The sequence below is a fragment of the Benincasa hispida genome, chromosome 9 (assembly GCF_009727055.1).
Source record: "Benincasa hispida cultivar B227 chromosome 9, ASM972705v1, whole genome shotgun sequence".
NCBI classification, from domain to species: domain Eukaryota; kingdom Viridiplantae; phylum Streptophyta; class Magnoliopsida; order Cucurbitales; family Cucurbitaceae; genus Benincasa; species Benincasa hispida.
The window spans coordinates 74770527-74793866 of NC_052357.1; the positions used below are offsets into that span (position 1 = coordinate 74770527).

Sequence of the window (23340 nt, forward strand, 5' to 3'; positions counted from 1 at the left end):
CCAACCCTATACAGAGGTTATGTCAATATCATTTAATCAAATTCACGTTGGCCATAAATGTCTTATTTGTTGTAATAATAAATAAATAAATAAAATAAGGCATCATTCATCACATCTAATCTCGATCTATTGTTTCAATAATGGTTTATTTCGAAAAGTTTGTTTGTGAATGCATGCTCATTCCCTAAAATGAAGGTGAACTTGAAATTGATGTGATAAGAAAGTTTCATAATTATTTAATTTTTCAATATTGAGTTCAAAATATTTTAGGGACTGGTTGGGAGAGTTGAGATAGGATGGCTAGAGTTCTTATGTCCGTGGAGTTCATATATCTATGTTGTGGTGTAGAGTTATTTAGTATAGGTTCATATGTTTGTGTTTTGGAGTAGTTTGGGGCGCTGAGTTGAGATAGGATATATGAAGTTCATATATTTGTAGAGCTCATATATCTATGTTTGGGGTGCAAGGTTATTTGATCCGGGTTCATATGTTTGTGTTTGGGGTGCAGAGTTGAGTTCATATGTATGGCGTATCTGGTGCAATTTTTTTAACTCTTATAATCTGCATTTATGATTACTATTTTTGTTTTGAAATTTTTTATTCAATAATTCTACCCATATCTGTTTGAATAAAATATGGATTGCAATTTTTTTCTTTTAATTTTTAAGCTTCTCTTTCTTTCTTTCTTTCTTTCTTTCTTCTTCTTCGTTTTTTTTTTTTTTTTGGGGTTAATAAACAACGATTAACCAACTATATTTCTTTGCAGATGGTTAAATAAAACAAGAAGCCAAAGAGAAATAAAAACATTTGATTCATATTTTTTCTCCATGAATTTCATCATCATCTTCTTCTTCTTTTTATTCTTATTTCTATTGTTGCTCCGTATTTTTACTTTGTCATGAATTTTTTTAATTGAATCTCCCTCATCATCTTAGTAGCCAATTGAATGCCACCACAATTCTTCAACAATTTTACTTTCAATTCCTCCAAATTTGGAGGATCGTTAGAGAACAAATCTCAAATTTTTATGAATTCTCACTACTAAAAAATACATATTTCTTGACACTTGAAATTCTAAATACATGACATTTTTTAGAAAAAAAATGTCAAGTAATAGGTTGTTTTTAAAGAATAAATCAAGAAAATGGAGAAAAAAAAGTTGAGGGTAATTTTAATGAAAAACATCAAGAAAAATATAGAAAAAGGGGAGGTAGGAGACTTTTTGGATTTTTTTCACAATGACATAATACTTGACATTTAAAAGATGTCAAGTTTTAGGATTCATTTTTAGGAGCTTCAGTTTTTATTCCTTCTGCTTGCTGCGCCTTCTCCCTCTCAAACAAAACCCTGGCGATTTTTCTCCTCTTCGACCATCTCGCCTTTTCCCCTCTGACCATCTCACCTTTCTTCCCCCAGGTCACAATTGTGTCATCTCTGCACTTGTTGTGGTGTCATGTGGTTGCTAGAAGATGTAACAAGTCCTAGAAATTTCTCTGGCTTTTCTTCTCCACCGCTCCTCCAAGATCGAAGAAGTCCTAGCGATCTTTCCATCTTTGGTTCTGTGTAATGGGTCAGATTCAATACTCCGAGAATTACTTTTCTATAAGTAAATGTCTATAATTTCTCTTCCTCCTCTGCTTTTCGATTCAATATATTGTTATTTTCATCGACATTGTTTGATTCTCGTGGTTTTTGTTGATGTTTGTGTTGGGTTTTATGTCCTAAAAACTCGCAGTTTGTAAAATGATAAACATTTTCTATTATCAATATACTTGTTATTGATTTCATAAATTGTATGAAAGTCTAAATCCAATAAACTAAGATTCATGACTATTGTATGAGCTTGAATTTTATGTGGAGACATAAGAGTGGATCGGGTTCGAGTAAATAGTCAAAATGATCTATGGTACATGAATGAGGTTGGGTACCTTATTCTGATAACATCATTGGATGCGGCCTACTCTGTAGTTGTTACAAAGAGTTGTAAAGTGCTACATATGATATGATCCTAATTCGTACATGTTATGACATGAATAGTGGGGGCGTCCTATGCAATGAGTTTGCATAAGATCACGACCAAGAAATAAGTCACTCTTACTTTATAATGTTATTTACTGTTTAAGACTAACTATTTCACCTAGATGACCTAGGTAACTCGATCTTAATCTTGAGCTAACTATGAACCCCTGTTTATTCGGGATTGCCCTTAGATTTGCATAGTTGAGGGTTGGCTCAATAGCGCCGGCTCAATAAGACTCTCATTTCAGGGGTAAGAACTGATTAGATAGCTGGGACATAGGGTGCAAGACGGGGTTCACGCCTACCCGATTTAGGGATAGGAGAAAGGTTGTTCTCTTAAGTACTGAATTAGGTCTTGAACAAGGGACCCCACCCTCTCACTTGGCTGAGAGAGTTTGGTTTAGTGATTGGATCACAAACCAGTTGTTCATCCGGTTTTTCATTAGAGAATCAGTAGTGACTTGAGGAATAAGATGTAATCTCAGGGATAAAATAGATATTTGACCCAGCCGTTATTACGAACAACCTGTGAAGGGTCGACTTGCTGATTATGGTTAAATCATGTGGACATAATATATCTACAGTGAGGGGAGTGCAACTATGGGCAACTAGGGGCTTTAGTGGAGTGACCCATTAGTTAATGAATGGGGATTAGGTCCGTGAGGTCCCCTACTAGCTCGTAACGGACTAGCTCTAGAATAGTGTGAAAAGTTAATTTGAAACGTTCAAATTAGAATTAAGGAAATTAGAAATTATATGAGATATAATTATATGTTTAATTTTAGAATTAAACGAAATAGGAGAAATTATATATTTAAATATGATTTAAATATATAAAGATGGATATGTGCTAAAATTAATTTAATATTTGATATTAAATTAATTAAGTTTTATTTAATAATTAATTTATGAAATTAATTAATTTTTCATTTTTAAAATCAAATAGATTTTTTAAATCAAAATTTGATTTTTGGATAAAATTGAAAAATTGGAAAACAAAAACACAAAATGGAAAAATGGATTTTTCCATTATCCATCTTTGAAGTAGCTCACACATAAGGCAACATCTTGGCTTTGTCTTCTCCTAGCATGAGCTGCAACTCATGCAGCTCTTCTCTTTGCATGTTGATCTGTAATATAATGAAGAGATTGGAGTGAAAATCGGGCATGCAATCAAAAGAGTTTTGAGAGAAAAACTAGTTTGAAGAATGGTTCTTCAACAAGGTTGCTGCACTGAGCTTTTCTCCTTCGTCCCTTGATTCAAGCTTGTTTTGAGTCCCACAACTCAATCTAGAGCACAAAGAGAATAGTGGGGAAGATCTTGAGGTGGTCTACAACAAGATATGGAGAAGATTGCAGCTGGAAAAGGAGCTTTGAAGAAGTTCTACAAGAGGTATGTTTTCAAACTCATTTTTCCTCCAGAAGCATGCTTTATATTATGTCTAAATTAGTGAATTTGAATGTTTAGATGATCCTTGTACTTCCGCTGCTATTGATATAATCCTACAGTTTGTTGTAGGCATGTTGTGTTTCCTCATTTACCGTCTTCTTCTTTTTCATCATAGTTGTAGTCGTTTATGTTCTTTGTTGGTTCCCTCGACCACGGTGCTTTTGTTTCGAATGAATCTCGCATTCGAATGTGTTCCAATAGTGGAGTTGTATGCTTCATCTTCCTTTGATTTTGTATTTTCTTTTCATTTGGTGATGCGTTTAATTGTTTTTGTTTGTTGTGGTGGTTCTCACTTTGTGCATTCGATGATGCAATGTCGATGACTCGTTTATGTTTCACTATTTTTTTTTTTTTTTTTTTGAAATTTTGGATTATATTGATTGGTTTTTGTTCATGAGAGGATTTGATGTACTTTTGGGGGAAGAAAGGGATTTTTGTGTAGAAAATAACTGGAAAAGGGGTTTATTTGATTGAATTTGGAGTAAGGAATTGTATGTCAGATTGGATTAATGAATCGCTTTTCGAGCTTACTCCTATTTATTTCAATGTTGTTAATTCAAGTAAAGGCCGTCGAGAGGCTTATTTCTGTGTTGATGAGAAAAGGGTTTGCACAATAATTATTTTATTATTAATTATGCAATTTGTTACAATATTATCATCGTAAATTATTTTAAACTTTTTTATATGTGACATATTTATAAAAGGTAATATATTAGGAGGAGGTCTTGTGTTTGAATTCCTTCTACAATTTGATTTTCTCTTCCATAATTTTATTTCTAGACCTTCTGAATTTTAAGTAAAATCTTGAAAAGTTGTTTATAATATTCAACCTTGTAATCTTTAAAAAGTGGATGGTTTTTTTACTTCTAAAGGTTATGTTTTTTTTTAAACTTTTAGATATCTATGTATTATTACTTTTGATGTTTGTTGGGATATTCAAATTTTCTTTCTTAAAAATGAATGCATTAGGGATGGTAAAGCTAGAAAAGTAAGCTTAAAAATGTTTCAACTTTCTTTTTGAGTAATTTAATTGGGCATTTGGTTATTGCATGTCATCAAAGGCTCCTGATGTAAGGATTGGGGGATTATTGATGACTGTTTTCCATGTTTGATCTTTGTATTGATTTTGGAATTAACGCAAATATAATGTTAAATTGTGAAGTTTTGAATGGTAAAGTCCATGGGTTGTATCAGATATTGAGATTAGAGGTAGCTTTGTTTTTAGAGGGAGAGCCAAAGTGAGAATGAGTGGCAAAAAGGATAAGGTACTAATTTTTCTTTTAATTAGTTTTCATTTCTTTTTCCTGTCGTTTTTACTTGCATTTTGTAGATCTTTAGCTGAGTTGGTAAATATTTATGTTGGACATTGTTGTTACAACTAGTTCTTGATTTAGTTTATCTTTCTCATGCGTTTGACTTGTATAGATTCATGTTGGGTTTTGATTTTTATGGCTTGTGTAAGACTTATTTCAAGGTAGAAATTAGATTTTGATTTTTTTTGTTTAGAAAGATATGTGATGCCTACAGATGCATTTTGAAGTTCTTGGTATTGAACTTTGGAATAGGGGTTTAATCCATATTTTGGTGGTTGACCTTTTCTTTTAGGTACGTGGAAACTTGAATCAATGTGAGAGGTTGTTTGGATTTCATGTAAATTGTAACACTGTTAGGAGGAGACTAAGATCATGGTTTTATAGATTTTGTAAAGCTCTCGGCCAATTCAAACTTCAGATGCAAACAGGTTTGGTCCTCCTATTCTTTCTGTTGTTCTCCTTGGACTTGATGTAGTGAATCCCTTCCCCCCCTAAAAAAAATGTTTGATTTTGTACTTGTTGTGTGATTAAAGTATGCTTTTTAAGCATTTCTTTAGTGTTCAAAATATTTTGGAGCTTAATTGTGTGATTGAAGTTTGATCTGGAGTTTAGTGTGATTAAAGTATACTTTTAAACTTTTGTTGATCGAGTTTGAAAAGTAGGCATTTAGTTGTTATCTTTCTATGTGTTAGTGTTAAATTTTATTATGTTGATGGATCTTGGGATTTTTTCATTATTACTTTTAAGTATAAGATAGATGTTATTTTATTCTTGTGATTTTGAGACTTTTAAAAGAAAAGTACAGTATATGGAGATATGACAAAAGCTTTTTAACATATATATTGTATCAAAGTCGGTTCAACGAGCTTGAAGATTAAATTAGAATTGCCAAGGTATTGATTGTATATGCGAAATTGGGTATTTCTTGATATGGTTTTATTTTATTTTTTTTATCTTAAATTTTTGTCGTGCCTATTGAATTTTATTGGGTTGTATGTCTTAAAACTCGTAGTTTGTAAATTTAAACATATTCTATTTTAAATAAAGATGTTATTGAAATTTATTCAATAAATATGTTATTGAATATGTAAATTGCACTTGTAAAAGCCTAAATCCAATAAACTAATATTCATGATTGTTACATAAGTACTTGAATTTTATGTGGAAACATAAAATAGATCAAGTTTAAGTAAATAGCCAAAACGATCTATAGTATACGAATAAGATTGAATACTTTATTCTGATAACACTATTGCATGCAACCCACTTTTTTGTATTTAGTATAAACGATGTGATCCTGAATCGTTCATATGGAGACATGCAAGTGAATGCGTCCTATGCAATGAGTTTGCATAATACCGGACCAAGAAACAAGTCACTCTTACTTTATAATGTTGTTTATTATTTAAGACTGACTATTTCGAAGCGATGACCTATGTAACTCGACCTTAGTCTTGAGCTAACTATGAACTATCGAATATATCTTTAGATTTGCATAGGTGAGGGTTGGCTCAACAACACCAACTCAATAAGTCTCACATTTCAGGGTAAGACTGGGTAAATAACTGGGGACATAGGGTGCAAGACGGAATTCACTCTTACTCACTTTTAGGGATAGTAGAGAGGTTGTTCTCTTAAATACTGATTCCAGATTTTGAACAAGAGACCCACCCTCTCACTGGCCAAGGAGGGATTCAGTTTGATGATTGGATCACAAACCAATTGTTCATTAAAGAATTAGTAAAACTTAATGAGCAATATGTAATCTTGTGGGTAAAACAACATTTGACCAGCCGGTCAATTTACTAATTATGGTTAAATCAAATGGACAGAAATATATCTAGAGAGGAGTGCAACTATTGACCTTTAGTGGAGTGACCGAGTAGTTAATGAATGTTGTAATTCGATTTAGAGAGTTTAGCCAATTAATCTCGGATTATTGGAACCCATGATCTGTAGGTCCATTGGGTTCCCTACTAGCTAACAAACGAATTAAACCTTATAATAAAGTTATGAATAAATTTCAAGTGTTCAAATTTGAATTAAGGAAATTAGTAATTATATACGATATAATTATACGTTTAATTATCATATTAAACGAAATTGGTGAATTGGATAATATTTAAATTTGATTTAAATATTAATTTCGTGAATATGGATTCATGATTATAGAATTGATGTTGAATAATTTGATATTTTATATCAAATTTTAATTTATGAAAATAGTTTAATTAAAATTAGTTTTATTCAAGATTAATTTTGGTTAAAATTAAATTATTTTTAGAATTTGAAATTTAATTTCAAATTAAAATTGATTTTATATTCAAAATTGGAAGAAAATGGGTTTTTCCTACTTTCTCCGATTTGACTTCCACCTCCTAGTTCCATGAGTTTAGTGAGCTCTTTAATGTCAATCTCTTGTGAGATTGGAGATTGCAGGAAACTATTAGATATATATGTGGTTTTATGCGGTAAAAGGATCATGCAAAGTTGAAGAAGATTGTTCTTCAACTTTTCATAAGACTTCAAAACCAGAGGACTACAACTCAAAATTCCCATAATTTAAGTCTATTTTGAATCCCACAGTCCAATTTAAGTTCCTAGAGAATAGTAAAGAAGATTCAGTGGTGGTCTACAATGTTTTGGTGTAGAAATTCAAGCTAGAACTTGAAGAATTCGAAGTCTTCAAAAGTATGTTTCCAGAAACCCTCTTTTTATCTTATGAACATGCTTACTTATATGCTAAAATTGATGAATTAGAGTGCTTAATGATCTGATTTCTTCTGCTAATTTCATGCCAACTCCAATAATTTCTGATGGATTTTGAGTATCAAGAGTTTCTCTTTTAGGCATGACTTTATAGTTGATACCTTCCGTTTCCAGTATTTTTGGACATCAACCAACAAGATTCGAAGATTTCTCAGAAATATTCTTGCAAAATCAACCAATCGATTATAGAACCACGACACTAGATACAAAATTAAAGTAGTTTAAAGTAATGTATCAAGTCTTTTTCTTAATACTTATGATTTCACTTTGAATCATGCAAATTGGGTATCCAAAACTTGATTTTGAAGTCGTCGGATGATTTGAGGATCACTAGATTTACCTTGTCGTTTAGACGAATGGTTGGAAGGTGCTGGATGCCATTAGATTGATGATTCACTTTGGCAAATCCATGACCAACTTGACGGGGTAATCAAAGACCATCAAGCCTTCGATACTAGTTTTTTTTTTTTTTTTTCTTGATTTGGTTTGGGGTAGTGTTTGGACATTACTCTTTGTAATCATCATTCATCAAATTTTATATGATGGAGAAGAACTTGATTTTTTTGTTGTTAAACTGGTGGGAATTTAGTTTTCTTTGTTGTTAACATAAAATTGTGAATATATATTATTTGTTTATATGGTTGACAATATTGAAAATGTCATTTATTTGGTAGATGAATATTGTTTGTCTTATACATCAACGTGATTGTTGGACCTCAAAACAAAAGCAATTATATATGTAATTTCTAATAATACATTTTTTTTAATAAAAAAAGGCATACAGACTTAACAAGCAAAACATATCAAGTATTCATTAAGTTGGTAGTTTTTTTATGTCAAGAATAAATTACATCTGACAAGTAAAACTGTCAAGTTATGAAAACCTTTATCCATAATAAGTGTAAAAAATTTAAATACTTGACACTTAAAATAAGTCAACAAATTTTATATACTCGACAGTTATAACATATCAAATAAATTACACTTTGACGCTTTCAGTCAATCAAAAAATTCTCTGATTCTCGATACTGGATTACTTGACGTTTTTAAAATACACTTATACATGCGAAAAAACGTCAAGTAATACAATTTTTGTGGTAGTGTCTTGTTGAAAAATGTTTCAAGAAAAAAAAATCTCTATTTTATGATTTTTTTTTTTTATATGTTACATACTTTTCAACTACATACATACTTTTTCAAATATTCTTAACACTCGGTTGATATGTGTATTCAATTAAATAAAAATATATTTTATAATTTTCTACGTATAATGTTACAATTAATGTAGACAAGATACTATTATTTATATAATCAACAACCTTATAACATATTTTAACAGTCTTCAGTCTTACAAATAGTCGAAAATTATTGTCAAAGTTGATTATCGAAGATGATTTTCACTGGAGTTTGTAATCAGATGTGGTTGTCAGAGCCTGAAGTTGGTCATATGAATGCGGTATTGGAGTTGGTCGTTGACTGTGGTTTTTGGAGCTTGGAGTTGATTATGTGAAAGTGGTTGTCGAAGTTGATAATCGAAGATGGTTTTTGCTGGAGTTTGAATCGGAGGTAGTTGTCAGAGCCTGAAGTTGGTCACATGAAGATGGTATTGGAATTGGTCGCCAGAGTTTGTTGTCCGAGGTGGTTGTCAAAATTCGAAGTTGGTCGTTCGGAGTTGGTTGCTCAGAGATGGTCATGGAAGATGATTTTCATTAGAATATGCAGTCGAATGTGGTTGTCGGAGTCTACGAAGCTAGTCGTCAAAGTTGGTCATCAAAGTTAGTTTTTCGGAGGTGGTTACGGGAGTCTGAAATTGGTCGTTAGAGTTGGTTGCGCAAAAGTGGTCGTCGAAGTTAGGTCATCAGAGTTGTCAAAGAAGTGGATTTCGGAGCCTGAAATTGGTCTTCGGAGTTGGTCGTCAGAGTAATCATCAGAGGTGGTTGTTGGAGCTCGGAGTTGTCCTCGGAGGTGGTTGTCGGAGCTCAAAGTTGGTTCCTAATGCGTGACAACAATAGTCGCCAACAATGACCGATGGGTGGAGCCATTGAAAACATTGGAAGAAGGAAGGGTTAAGATGACTTGGGATGAGTTGGTAAAATATACCAACTGATCTCCATCAATATTACATTGAAGTGGTATATTATACCAACTTAACTCATCTCATGTTGACTTGCCAAACATCCCTCGGTCTTTTCAAAATTCTCGTCAAAATTTGACAAGATAGAAATTTTCACCTATAAACTTTGTTCAAATAGAATATTTATACCTCATTCAACAAGATTGAAAATAAATTTGTAAAATTATTTTTAAATTGTGAATATATTAAATTACTAGTATAGTGGCATTTCGAATAACTAGACAAAATAACTTAACAACACATTTTCAATCACTCAAATTTAATTTAGTTTTCAATTTTACACTAATTTTCATATTATAATTTTAATTTGAAAGATAAAAAAATATGTTTTACTATAATTTTGAAAATGACAAAAGTGATTTTAGTCATTTTAAAATTACTCCCAAACATAACCTAAGGATATTAAATATTGAATCAAATAAAGTTGAGCGATTTTGGTGCAATGAAATGGATACTTTGATCATTAGACTAGTATATACTTTTATTATTAATATTTTAATTAATTAATTAATTGAATCTCAAATCTGGACTGTGGTGATTTTGATAAAATATATACATATGGCTTTAAAGAAATATATTTTCAAAATAAAGGATGATAACCAAACTTCATCATCCAATGGTATTTTTATGAAGGCGCCTTTTTAAATATTAATATATATATGTGTGTATTTTTACTATAAAGTAAAGGAAATTCCCTTTTATAAATAATATGTTTCCAAATCCCAGATATTTAATATATAAACTTATGAAATAATATATGAGATCCAAACGACCCTTGAATGTATATAGGTGAACTTAGTTTGAATAACTCAACGGAATCAATTTGGTTTTTTCTATTGGTCAATACAATTTTAAACTAAAAGAAAAATTAAATTAGGTATGTTATTTGATGATATTTTTTCTTTTACTGAGAAAATTGACAATACATAACGAGATAATTGTTCAGTAATGATCTCATAAAAATAAAATAAAATAATGGTAAATTGCAAAAACAATCTTCGAAATATGGTAGTAGTTGCAATTATACTCTTAAACTTTCAATTTTAAGAATTAGACCCTCAAAATTATATAAATGTTAAAATTGGGTCAAATTGGAGATTCAAACTTATATAATTGATAAATTATATCATTTGTATAGGTTTAAGAGTTCAACTTTTATCATCTGTGGGTTCGATTTCTACAATTATTATAAGTTTGGACCCAATTTTTACAATTAAAAATTTGAGAGTGTAATTATAACTATCATTTGCTTTTGTAATTTGTCCAATAAAAAAGAAAGCAAAAAAGTGTTACTAGATAATAGTATTGTTTTGATTGAGAAGAGTAAACAATGTATTATGAGGGAAAACTTAAGAACGAAACAATTTCATTCCTAGTGTCTCAAATCTCAATTTCAAAAATCTCAAAAAACAAAAAACAAAAAAACAATGACAAAACAAAAAGTGCAAGAAAGAAAGAAAAAATGGAGAGTAATGCGTACCTAAATCGCAACCAAATTGGACTACGAGTGTTTCTCGATTTGTTATATTTACATAATTCACGTGCAATTTTATGAGGCATATGTTACAATTTCAATAGATTAAAACTATAACTATTTAATATGATAATTTCGATGTTTTAATTATTTTAAATGGTAAAACTACTTAAAATATTTTTAAGTATAATAAAATATCATTGGATCGTGATAGATATCTATCAATGGACGATAGATCGCAATAGTGATATTTTGTTGTAAATATTTTGATTTATTTTACTATATTTGAAAACAAACATTCTAAATATTTAGGTAATAAATTTATATGTTACAAATAAATTAATTATTATCATATTAATAATTTGTTTGTTGTTTACTCAGAACTACGTGCATTGCAAGTGTTTCATAATGTTGGAAATAAAATGTACATGTATAAATTGAAATAAAAATCTTCTACTTAATACTTGTTTTTTCTTTATATTTTTAAAAATCATATTACTCAAAACAATTTTGAATTAATATATGTTTTCAAACTGTTTTTAAAGTTTTTTAATTGGTTTTTTGATCTCATAATTCAAATATTTGGTAGTAAGATAATAAACAAATAAATAATATTTGCATTTATAAGAACTTTGAAATAAAAGTTCATCACTTTTATTAGAAATAAAAAACTACTTTTATTACATTGAATACAAAATTATACATAGATGAATTGTTATATATTTACAATAAATTTGAAAACAGGAAAAAAAAAATACAAAAGCATGCAAATGATAAATTATTATAACCCGACTCATTGGTGTGCATTAAAAAAAAAAAGTGAAAAAAACTACAAAAACATAAAATAGTCAATCACTCTCTTCTTTGTCATCTCTAAATTGCTTGAATTTTTAACAAATTTCTTGAACTTCAAAAACAATGTCTTCTTCCCACAAATTCAATGTGAGAAATAATATATGAATGTGTGTATAGAATAGGAAAATAGCTACAAGAGCATATAAAAAATAGAAAATTTTTACAAATAGAAAAAATGTCAAACTATTTATAGAAATAGAAAAAAAAAACACTTATATACACTGATAGACTTCTATCAATGTCTATCACATAGTATCAACGATAAACTTCAAGTTTCTATAACTGATAGACATTAATAGACTTCTATCAGTTTCTATCACTAATAGACATTGATAGACTTCTATTAATCTCTATCAAAGATTAATTTTGAAGAAAATGACATTCAAACAAAAAGGGAGAGGAGCACATATGATAAACAATAAAGAGAGACAAATGTGATGTCTACTTCTAGATTTAGAAGATGAATACTTGAAGCAAAAAAATCTGAGATGATGCCTACATCTAAAAAAATTTAAAAAGAAAAAAAATGTTGGGAACGATGCTATTGATAAATAAAAAATAAAATCATAATGCTACAAACCAGATTTCTAAAAAAATGAAAGGAAAATTTATATATAGAGAAAGCGAGTTAAAAAAAACCAAATTAAAAAAGAAAATGGAAAAGAAGAAGAAAATTGAGAGGAGTTACATGGTCGGAAAAAAATGTTTAATTTAACTATTTATATAAAAATTTAGATATCAAATCATGATTCTATTTTATTTTCATTCAAAACAAATATATTTACAAATTATGAAACAATTGAAAATGATTTTTTAGATAAAATTATTCGTTTTTTTTAAAAAAAAAATATCTTTAACGTTTTTAACATAAAATGAGATTTCCATCTATGATTTTTTTAGATAGCATGAGATTATAAACAAAATTTTAATCTAGATTTTTAATTAAAATAAAAAAAAAATGTGAATTATTCTTAGATAAGGTTATTAAAAAATGGAATTTTCAAAAGTAAAAAAATAAGGGAAACTATTTTCACAAAATAATAAATTTTAATATTTTTTTATAGAGACTGATAGAAGTAAGTGTCTATATGTGATAGAAACTAATAAAAGTCTATCATTGATACCGTGATAGACGCGTAGAAGTCTATTAGTATCTATTTTTTAGTTATTTCTATAAATAGTTTGTCATTTTTTATATATATGAATTTTTTTAAAAAAAAAAAAATTCACTCCAAACATAGATTAAAATTAGATTTTCGCTACTATTTTTTTTTAGATAACAGTTAAAATCTAAATTTAGATTAAATATATGTTTTTTCATAATATATATATAGCTTTTAAAATTTTAGAAGATTAGATTTAGATAGTAAATAGATTTTTTTTTTTAACATGATTCGTGTGATTTTTTCAGATTATAAATATTTAAAAAAATGTTTATTTTCTTAACATGATTTTATGATGTTTAAATTTGTTTATTTTTTACCTGATTTAAAGTTTTTTTTCTTCTTTTAAGTGATTTAGAGTTCTATTGTATTTTGTTTTTCATATCCATTTTAGATTTTAAATTTAGATATTATATATATTAAAAAATATATCTTTAACATCGGTAATTATTATTATTTTAATGACATTTTTCATCCATGATTTTTTTTAGATAATACAAGATTATAGATAAGATCTCAATCTATAAATATACATATATATATTAACGAGATTGTTCATACTTCATAATATATAGATATATATTTATTTCGCAACTCTTATTTTTTAGATTTTAGAAGATTAGATTTATATAATAAATATATTTTTTAACGTGATTTATTTTATTCTTTTCTTTAGACGTGATTTAGAGTTTTTTAAACGTGAATTTTTCTTGATAAAATTATCATAAAAAATGGAGATTTTCAAATATAGAAAAATAAGGGAAACTAATCATACAAAATAGTAAAATTTAATATTATTTAATAAATGTTGATAGAAGTCTATAAGTATCTGTATGTCATAGAAACGGGTAGATTTTTATCCACGATTTTTGTAAATAACAGATAAAATCTAAATCTAGATTAAATCTATATTTTTTAACACGATTTTTCAAAGTATACAAATATATATTTTTTCATAGCTCTTTTTAGATTTTAGAAGATTAAATTTAGATATTAAATAGATCTTTTATTTATTATTATTGTTTTGTTTTTTTTTTTAACACGATTCATGTGATTTTTTTATGTTTATTTATTTTATTATATTATTATATTATTATTATTATTATTATTATTATTATTATTATTATATATATTATATATATATATATATATATATATATATATAACTTTTTAATTTTTTTAATATTTATTTTCTTAACATGATTTTTATGATTTTTTTAATTTTCTTTCCTTTTGACCTAATTTAAAGTTTTTTTTTAATAATTTTTTTTTTCTTTTAAGTGATTTAGAAGTCTATTGTATTTTTTTTTGTTGTTTTTTCACATCTCTTTTAGATTTAGATATTACATAGATTTTAAAAAAAAAAATAAAAAATCTTTAACATCATTTATCATTATTATTTTTAGATAAAATTCGATTTTCATCAATGTTTTTTTTAGATAACAAGAGACTATAGATAAAGTCTCGATCTATATTCTAAAAAAAATTATTTTTAAAACAATTATTTATACTTCATAGTATATATACAAATTTATTTCATAGCTCTTTCTAGATTTTAGAATATTAAATTTAGATAGTAAATAGATTTTTTTAACATGATTTATTTGATTTTTTCTTTAAACGTGATTTAGAGTTTTATTGTGTTATTTTTATATCTCCTATTAAATTTTAGATTTAGATAGTATATACTTTTTTGTGTTCATTTTCTTAACATGATTTTTATGACTTTTATGATGTTTTTATTACAAACAATAAATAATTATAAAAATTAAAATTTAATAATAAATCTATAATATCATAATAAAAATAAATATATAAAAAATTGAAATAGATCAAATTAAGAAAATAAAATTGAAGGGAAAAAGATTATTTTAATTCTCTGATTTTATTATTTTTCCTAATTTGACACTTTAATTTAAATCAAAATATTTTTTTTCTATTTCCTTAATTTTGTGTTCTAATTATTTGCGTATATATATACTTCTCTCTTAGTTTATATTATATTATATTATAATTATTATTTTAAATTTAAATCAAAATATTATTTTTATATTTGAGAAACCATAAAATCTTATTTTTATGTGTAGATTTATAACTGTAATTTCTTAATTTCAAACTTTATTGCAATAAAAAATGTTAATTTTGTATAGAAATGAAACCTAAAATATTATTATTTTCCTTAAATATATGAATCAACATGCATATTTACATCAAGATCGAGAGAAAAAAAATATAATCGCTCCACTAAATTTATTGGTATGCATTTCTATTTACAAAATTGAAAAGTAAAAACAAAAAAAAGAAAAAGGAAAAGGAAAAAAGAAAAAAGAAAGATACCTTTTTGGTCTATGAGTTTTCAATAATAGCTGCATTTGGTCCCAATATTTTAAATTGGTCATTTTAGTCCCGAGTTTTTAGAAATAGGTTTGAAAGGTCCATCTACAAAAAATTATTAAATTTAAATGTAAAATTAACAAAACGGATGATGTGGGAAGATGACATGAAAAAATATATAGGTGTGTTTGGGAGCCCAATATGAGTTTTAAACTCAGTAGGATCCTATATCATCTTAATATTTAGGGGCCCGTTTTTATATATCATCAATTTGAAATATCCAACCAAATGGTTTGCAAACAGTAATGGGAATTTGTAGGGGTGTTTTGTATGTCCCCTTCTCCTCATTCACACGTCTCTCCCTCTCCCTTTTCCCTCACACGTCCCTCCCTCTCCCTTTCCCTCACTCGCACGTTTGTTCGTCTCCCCTTTCGCGCATGCGAATCCCTCATTCGTTTTTCCCAAATCTCCTTCTCCTATTTCCCTCTCATATCTCTCTCAACCATCATCTAAAACTCTAGCCGCTTCAATCTTTTCCTCAATCTCGTCCTCAACCCGCTTTCATATATCACTGTTTCATCTTCTCGCTTTCGTATGTCATAGATTTATTCGTCTCCCCTTTCGCACATGTGAATCCCTCTCATCATTCATCCTTCCGATCTCATATCTGCCTTTTCCCTCATCAGTTTCCCTCAGATCTCCTTTTCCCCTTTCCTTATCACGTCTCTCTCATCCATTGCCTGAAACCCTAGCCGCTTCAATCTTCTCCTTAATCTTGCCTCAACCTGTTTTCGTATGTCATAGATTTATTGTTTTCTTCACAAATTTGTTGTTTTCTCACATATTTAGTGTTTTCCCTTTTTTCCCCTCACCACTTCAATCTCAACCTTAACCATGTCCTTGCCGCTTTGACGGTCCTCCGTTCACCTATAGCCCGTTGTATGGCTTGTTTTTGGTCCTCAGTTTTGCTTCGGTCGCCGATCGTTAAATGCATGGCAGGGACTAGTTGAAGGAATTGCAACTTGGCGGGGGAGAATGATAACTTGTAGAAATACAAGTTATTTTGGCTCTTAAGTTGGAACAACTAAGGTTTTTAATGATGAAATCTTCTCATTTTTAGAAGAAACGCATGAAATTACTCAAACATTAGAAAACTCATGCAAAAGAATGTTTATTACAAAATACTGCGGCAATAACGCGTTATATTGCAGGATTTCAACAAGAAGCTAACGCATGATTAAGAAGTGTCGCAGGCAAAGTTCTAACGTATGGGCCATGTGTCGGATGGAATTCAATGCAGAGAAGATTCATTGATGTAGGCTGTTTGTGTCAAATCACCACTTGCAAGTATGGGCACCTGCAGCATGCGGCGTTTGAAAAGCTTCCGAGTGTCAGGCGGCTGACCAGGGCATGGACTTTAATGCTGCCCATCACTAAGCTGGAAATGACCAACGCCTATAAATAGATGAAATCCCTCCAGAGCTCGGAGTTCAGAAAATTTTCAAGATTCTCACTCTCTGTATTAGCGTAGTCATAGTTGTAGATCTTTGGAAGTTATGCTGTGGTGCCAAGAAGATCAGAAGGAAGAGAACCACCATCACCGCTGGTCAAGGAGCGGAGGAAGCCGAGCTTGAGAAAGACACTTCGTCCGATTCTTATACAAGTGATTGTACACAAATAGATTGAGCCAAAGAGATATAAGAGATTGTACTCTATGGTTTGACTCAATTCCTTTCATCTCATTTATCGCTTTCATTTCATTTGATTAAATATTGCTTTTGTAAAGACAATCTGCTTCTTTATAAATTCATATATTTGATTCATCACACTTTGCCATTGTTTATTTCTTGTTTATATTGAATGCGTCTCTACTTTATGCAAAGTCTCATTTCAAACTGATCAATTAGTAAAAGCATCTTTAACTTAGACTATTCAAGAGAATAACTAAGTTGCATCAAATAGAACGCCTAGTACATCTAGAGATAGACTTACTAATGTTTATTGCATTCTGTGTTTGACACATGCATCCTAGAGATAGGTTTTATATGTTATTCACATTAAGAAGTTTCGAATAAAAGTCTAACGCATAAACAAAGATAAGTAACCCATCTCATCCACATCACATTCTGGTTCATGTGCATTCATCTTAGATCGACGCATACCATTTACATTAAAGTCCATTTTCGCATGATCCATTAATCACCACTCAACTCTTTTGTATCTTCTTGCACAAGCACAGAACCTTAGTGTAAATAACACATCTCTTCATACATTTAGAAAATCCCTACAACTTGCGTATAACAGCTACACGCAAGGTCTGCGTTAGCTTAACTGAATCCCTGAGTTCGACCCTGGACTTACCAGGAATTTAAATTGGATTTATACTTGGGTCTAATTTAGGAAAACTTGAACGTCAATAGGAGGAGTGTCGTGCATTCTGTTGCACATCTCTAACGCACCAACGTGTTACAAATACATAATCAAAACATCAACACATCATTCATACTTAGAACTTATTCTTCCAATTTATTTTATACAATACACTCTTAGCGTGAATCACGATAACAACGAAGAAGTTTTTGGCGCCGTTTCCGGGGATTCAGAAACAAAACTAACCAGAAATTTCGTTTGTATCTTTTGTAGGAACATTTTAGTCGAGGGAGTATTACGAGCTAAGCCTAAGCTTGTGAACGTTTATGAGCAGGGAGAACACTCCCGAACTTATATATGACCCCGAGATTGAAAGGACCTTCCGATGTAGAAATCGATCTAATCGTCGTCGAAGGTTGAGGTAGCAACTTCTCAGACAACAGAATAGGCAACAAGCAATGGCGGACAACCAGGAAAATCAGAACTTAGCTCAGCAACTAGCTCATGCTGCGCAAAATCCGATCCTAATGGCGAACAGTAGCATGCGTCCCATGAGGGAGTACGCTTCCCCTATACTGTACGATTTCTCACCAGGAATCATATACCCAACGCCAGATGGGACGAGGTTCGAGATGAAATCCTCATTCTTATGTTGAGTGCCCACAAACCCCGTAATCAGTATGTTTCATTAAAAACAACCCATTTTCCAATACATATAATCCTGGATGGAGAAACTATCCAAATTTTTCTTGGACAGGAGGAAATCAACAGGAGCACCACCCAGGGGCGAATCAATAAAGGCAAGGACCGCCGCTTGCATTTCAACCAACGTATCAGCCACATCAACAGTTCTTTCATAGAGGAGGACAGGCGTCGAGCTCAAGATCTTCACTGAAGAACCTATTAAAGGAATACATCGCCCAGAATGACGAATTGCTAAAAAGCCAGGCGTCGTCTATCAGAAACCTGGAGATACAGGTAGGGCAGATAGCGAGCGAGTTGAAAAATAAGCAGCCTGGAGTTTTGCCTAGCAACATTGAAACACCTGGAACAATGGAAAGGAGCAATGTCACACGGTGACATTGTGAAGTGGAAAAGCTATTGAAGAAAGAAGAATAAATCCAAGAAATAACAGTCCTTCAAAAGAACGCAACACACGTTCAATGGCAGTAGAAGATCAAGAAGAAAGAACGCCTGAGGCCACAAGCCATTCAGAACCAAGTACATCTAACGCAGGAAAACCTATTGTGTCGCTGAATGCACCATTCCCTAGATGTTTGATGAAAAAGAATGATGAACAACAATTCAAGCGCTTTCTTGAGCTCATGAGGCAATTGCATATCAATATTCCACTTATAGAGGCCTTGAAGCAAATGCCAAAATATGTAAAAAAAAAAAAAAAAAATTAAGGATATTTTGATGTAGAAAAGGAAAGTCAGCGAGATGGAGGTAATTGCACTAACGTAGGAGTGCAACGCGTTAGTAAGCAACAGTCTACCTAAGAAACAGAAGGACCCTGGGAGCTTCACAGTCCCATGCTTGATAGGAGGGTTGGATGTGGGACATGCGTTATGCGATTTGGGAGCAAGCATTAATCTCATGCCACTCTCAATCTTTAAGAAATTGGGAATTGGCAAAGCACAACCCACTTCTGTTACTCTGCAGCTCGCTGACAGAACAATCAAGTACCCTGAAGGAAAGATTGAAGACGTTCTGGTAAAAGTTGACAACTTCATATTCCCAGCAGATTTTATCATCTTAGACTATGAAGTGGACAAGGAGGTACCAATTATTCTTGGACGCCCCTTTCTAGCTATTGGGAAAGTTTTAATAGACGTGCATAAAGGAGAATTGACTATGCGCGTAGACAATCAAGAGGTGAAGTTTAATGTGTTTAAATGCATTAATGTTCCCGGATAGTGAAGAATGTCAACTGAACAGTATAGAGTTGCCTGAAGAAGAAGTGACCCATGTGTGCAAGGTCCTCGCGTTGGAGGAGAACATGAAAGAACCAGAGCTGCTAAGTCTGAGTGAGCAGCGGACGAAACCAACGCGTCCATCACTAGAGAAACCACCAAAACTCGAGTTCAAACCATTACCTAGTCACTTGAAATATGCCTTCCTTGGAACAAACAAAATTTTACCTGTAATTATTTCTGTGAATCTTACTGAGCCTAATGAACACTCTCTTTTGCAGATGTCTAAAAAGCACATGCTGCAATAGGTTAGACGCTAGCAAATATCCGTGGCATCGGCCCATCTCATTGCATGTATAAAATCAGGCTGGAAGAAGGGAAGTCGGGATCGATTAAGCCTCAAAGAAGGCTGAACCCCATAATGAAGGAAGTGGTCAAGAAAGAAATCTTAAAATGGTTGGACGCAGAAGTCATCTATCCTATATCTGACAACAGTTGAGTAAGCCCAGTCCAATGCGTTCCCAAGAAAGGGGGAACAACTGTGATAGTCAATAGCAATAATGAACTCATTCCTTCAAGGACTGTCACAGGCTAGCGCATCTGTATGGACTATAGAAAGCTCAACGCGGCAACTAAGAAAGACCACTTCCCCTTTTCTTTCATTGACCAAATGCTTGACAGACTTGTTGGCAAAGAGTTTTATTGTTTCCTTGATGGATACTCTGGTTATAACCAGATTTTGATTGACCCAGAAGATCAGGAAAAGACAACATTTACCTGTCCCTTTGGAACATTTACGTTCAGACGCATGCCCTTTGGTCTATGCAATACACTTGGACCATTTCAAAGGTGTATGATGGCTATCTTCTCTGACTTCTTGGAAAATACCGTTGAAGTCTTCATGGATGATTTCTCAGTATTTGAAGACTCATTCAGATCATGCCTAGATAACTTGGAGGTCGTCCTCGCTCGATGCGAGGAAATAAACTTTGTGTTGAATTGGGAAAAATGTCACTTCATGGTAACTGAAGGAATTATCTTAGGCCACAAAGTATCTAAAGCTGGGTTGGAAGTTGATGAAGCCAAGATAGATGTTATAGCTAAACTTCCACCACCAACAAATGTTAAAGCTCAACGAAGTTTTCTAGGACATGTTGGCTTCTATTGAAGTTTCGTTAGAGGATTCTCTCAAATTACGCGACCTTTGAACGCATTATTAGAGGCAAATCGGCCCTACAATTTCAATGAAGACTGTTGCGATGCGTTTGAAACATTGAAATATGTGTTGACCATAGCTCCGGTACTAATACACTGGATTGGACGCAGCGTTTTATTCTCATGTGCGACGCAAGTGATGTTGCAATAGGTACCATGCTGGAGCTGAAGAAAGGAAATTTGATACATCTCATATCTTACGCGTCCAATACACTGAATGACTCTCAGGAACACTACACAACCACTGAAAAAGAAATGTTGGTTGTAGTGTTTGGCATCGAGAAGTTTAGATTTTATTTAGTTGGTGCGTCAGCCACCATTTATATAGATCACTCAGCCATAAAGTTCCTGATGAGTAAAAAGGATGCGAAGCCAAGATTAATAAGATGGGTGCTACTATTGGCATTGATATTCAAGACAGAAAGGGAACTGAGAATCAGGTGGCTAACCACCTGTCTAGGCTAGAAAATCAAGAAATGCAAGATCAAGAAAGTGAAATCAAATACGCATTTCCTGATGAAAGCTTGTTCAGAGTTGAAAGCAGGGAACCTTGGTACGCGGACATAGTTACTTACTTAACTACCAAGCAATTCCCTAGGAACTTCAACTTTTAGCAAAAGAAACGGTTAGTACATGACAGCAAATTTTATTTTTGGGATGAACCGTTTCTCTATAAACAAGGCCCAGACTCCATCATCGTCGATGCATTCCGGAGGAAGAGACACAACGCATCCTGGCTGAGTATCATGACTCTCCTTACGGAGGGCATTCTGGTGGGCAAAGAATCGCTGTGAAGATCCTTCAAAGCAGATACTTCTGGCCCACCCTCTTCAAAGACGCGGGGGAGTATTTTCGTAAATGTGACCCCTGCCAACACACTGAGAATATCTCATCAAGGGACACAATGCCCTTGAACAATATTCTTGAAGTGGAATTATTTGATGTTAGGGGCATTGATTTTATGGGACCTTTTCCCTTATCCTGCGGCCAACAATATATCCTACTTGTAGTAGACTATGTATCAAAGTGGGTAGAAGCCGTAGCTTTGTGCCAGAAATGATGCGTCCACTGTTTCTAAGTTTCTTACCAAGAACATCTTCACACGCTTTGGAACGCCAATAGCCCTGATAAGTGACGAAGGTACGCATTTCATTAATCACATCATTTCTAAATTACTTGCCAAATATAATGTTAGGCATAAGTTCGCTACCGCCTACCACCCACAAACAAACGGTCAAGCTGAGGTATCCAATCGGGAAATAAAATCTATCCTGGAGAAAGTTGTCAACGCATCGCTGAAAGACTGGGAGCTGAATGAAGCACTCTGGGCCTACAGGACTGCCTACAAGACCCTCATAGGTATGTCTTCATACTCTCTAGTATTTGGAAAAGCTTGTCACTTACCCCTAGAGTTGGAGCACAAGGCTTTTTGGGCAGTTAAGAAGCTAAATTTGAACTTGGACGCCGCGGGCAATCAACACAAACTTCAGCTCAATGAGCTTGAAGAGTGGCGATTGAACGCATACGAGAACAACAAGCTCTATAAGGAAAAGACAAAACGTTGGCACGACCAACACATCATTAAGAAAGAGTTTGTTGTTGGCCAAAAAGTTCTTTTATTCAATTCACGATTGCGTTTGTTCCCAGGGAAGTTAAAGTCCAGGTGGTCAGGACCATTCATCATTAAAATAGTCTTTTCTCATGGAGCAGTAGAATTAACACGGGAGGATGGCATCCACGTGTTCAAAGTAAATGGCCAAAGAGTGAAGCCATACTTTGAAGATGACATAGAACGTCAAAAGTCATCTCTCACACTACGCGAAGCCAGCTGAGGCCCGCATTGAAGCATCCCTACGCTCGCATCGACATATATTCCAGGGACGCTTCCTCTTTCCTTTTTCTTTTTGCATTATGTATTTTACCAATGCGTTTGAGTTTGTTTGTTTGTTTTTCTGCATTTTAATATTGATTTTTCATTGTTATTGCCTTCATAGTTAGAGATTTACTTTTTTTAAAAAAAAAAAAAAAAATTGTGTATAATCGGAGTGGGAATAACGGATGCGTTAGACTTAAGTCTAACGCATGGCCCAAGTCGAAAGGACGCGTCTCGAAAATGTAAAGCACTCGAGTACTTAGAAGCCCGAGACACGTCCCTTCGACTTCGCATTAATTGCGAACGTCAGGCGCCACCTGACGTCACCCCACTCTCTCTCCTCAACCTATATAAGACGAAACCCTTCGTTTTCCTTTTCTTCTTCCATTACCTTCGAGCCTCTGTGAAAGAAAAAGAAAAAAAAAGCTTTAGCCCTCTCGTTCCCCTTATCGCCG

The 23340-nt window shown here is 32.0% G+C and overlaps 2 protein-coding genes across 2 annotated transcripts; both read left to right on the forward strand.

Moving 5' to 3' along the window:
- Positions 1-19044: 19044 nt before the first annotated feature.
- On the forward strand, positions 19045-19801 carry LOC120084896. The gene is made up of 2 exons (XM_039040708.1): positions 19045-19266; positions 19349-19801. The coding sequence occupies exons 1-2, from the start codon at positions 19045-19047 to the stop codon at positions 19799-19801; spliced, it is 675 nt and encodes a 224-aa protein (XP_038896636.1).
- A 1597-nt stretch (positions 19802-21398) lies between these two features.
- Positions 21399-22844, forward strand: LOC120084898. The gene is made up of 2 exons (XM_039040709.1): positions 21399-21565; positions 22208-22844. The coding sequence occupies exons 1-2, from the start codon at positions 21399-21401 to the stop codon at positions 22842-22844; spliced, it is 804 nt and encodes a 267-aa protein (XP_038896637.1).
- Positions 22845-23340: the final 496 nt, after the last annotated feature.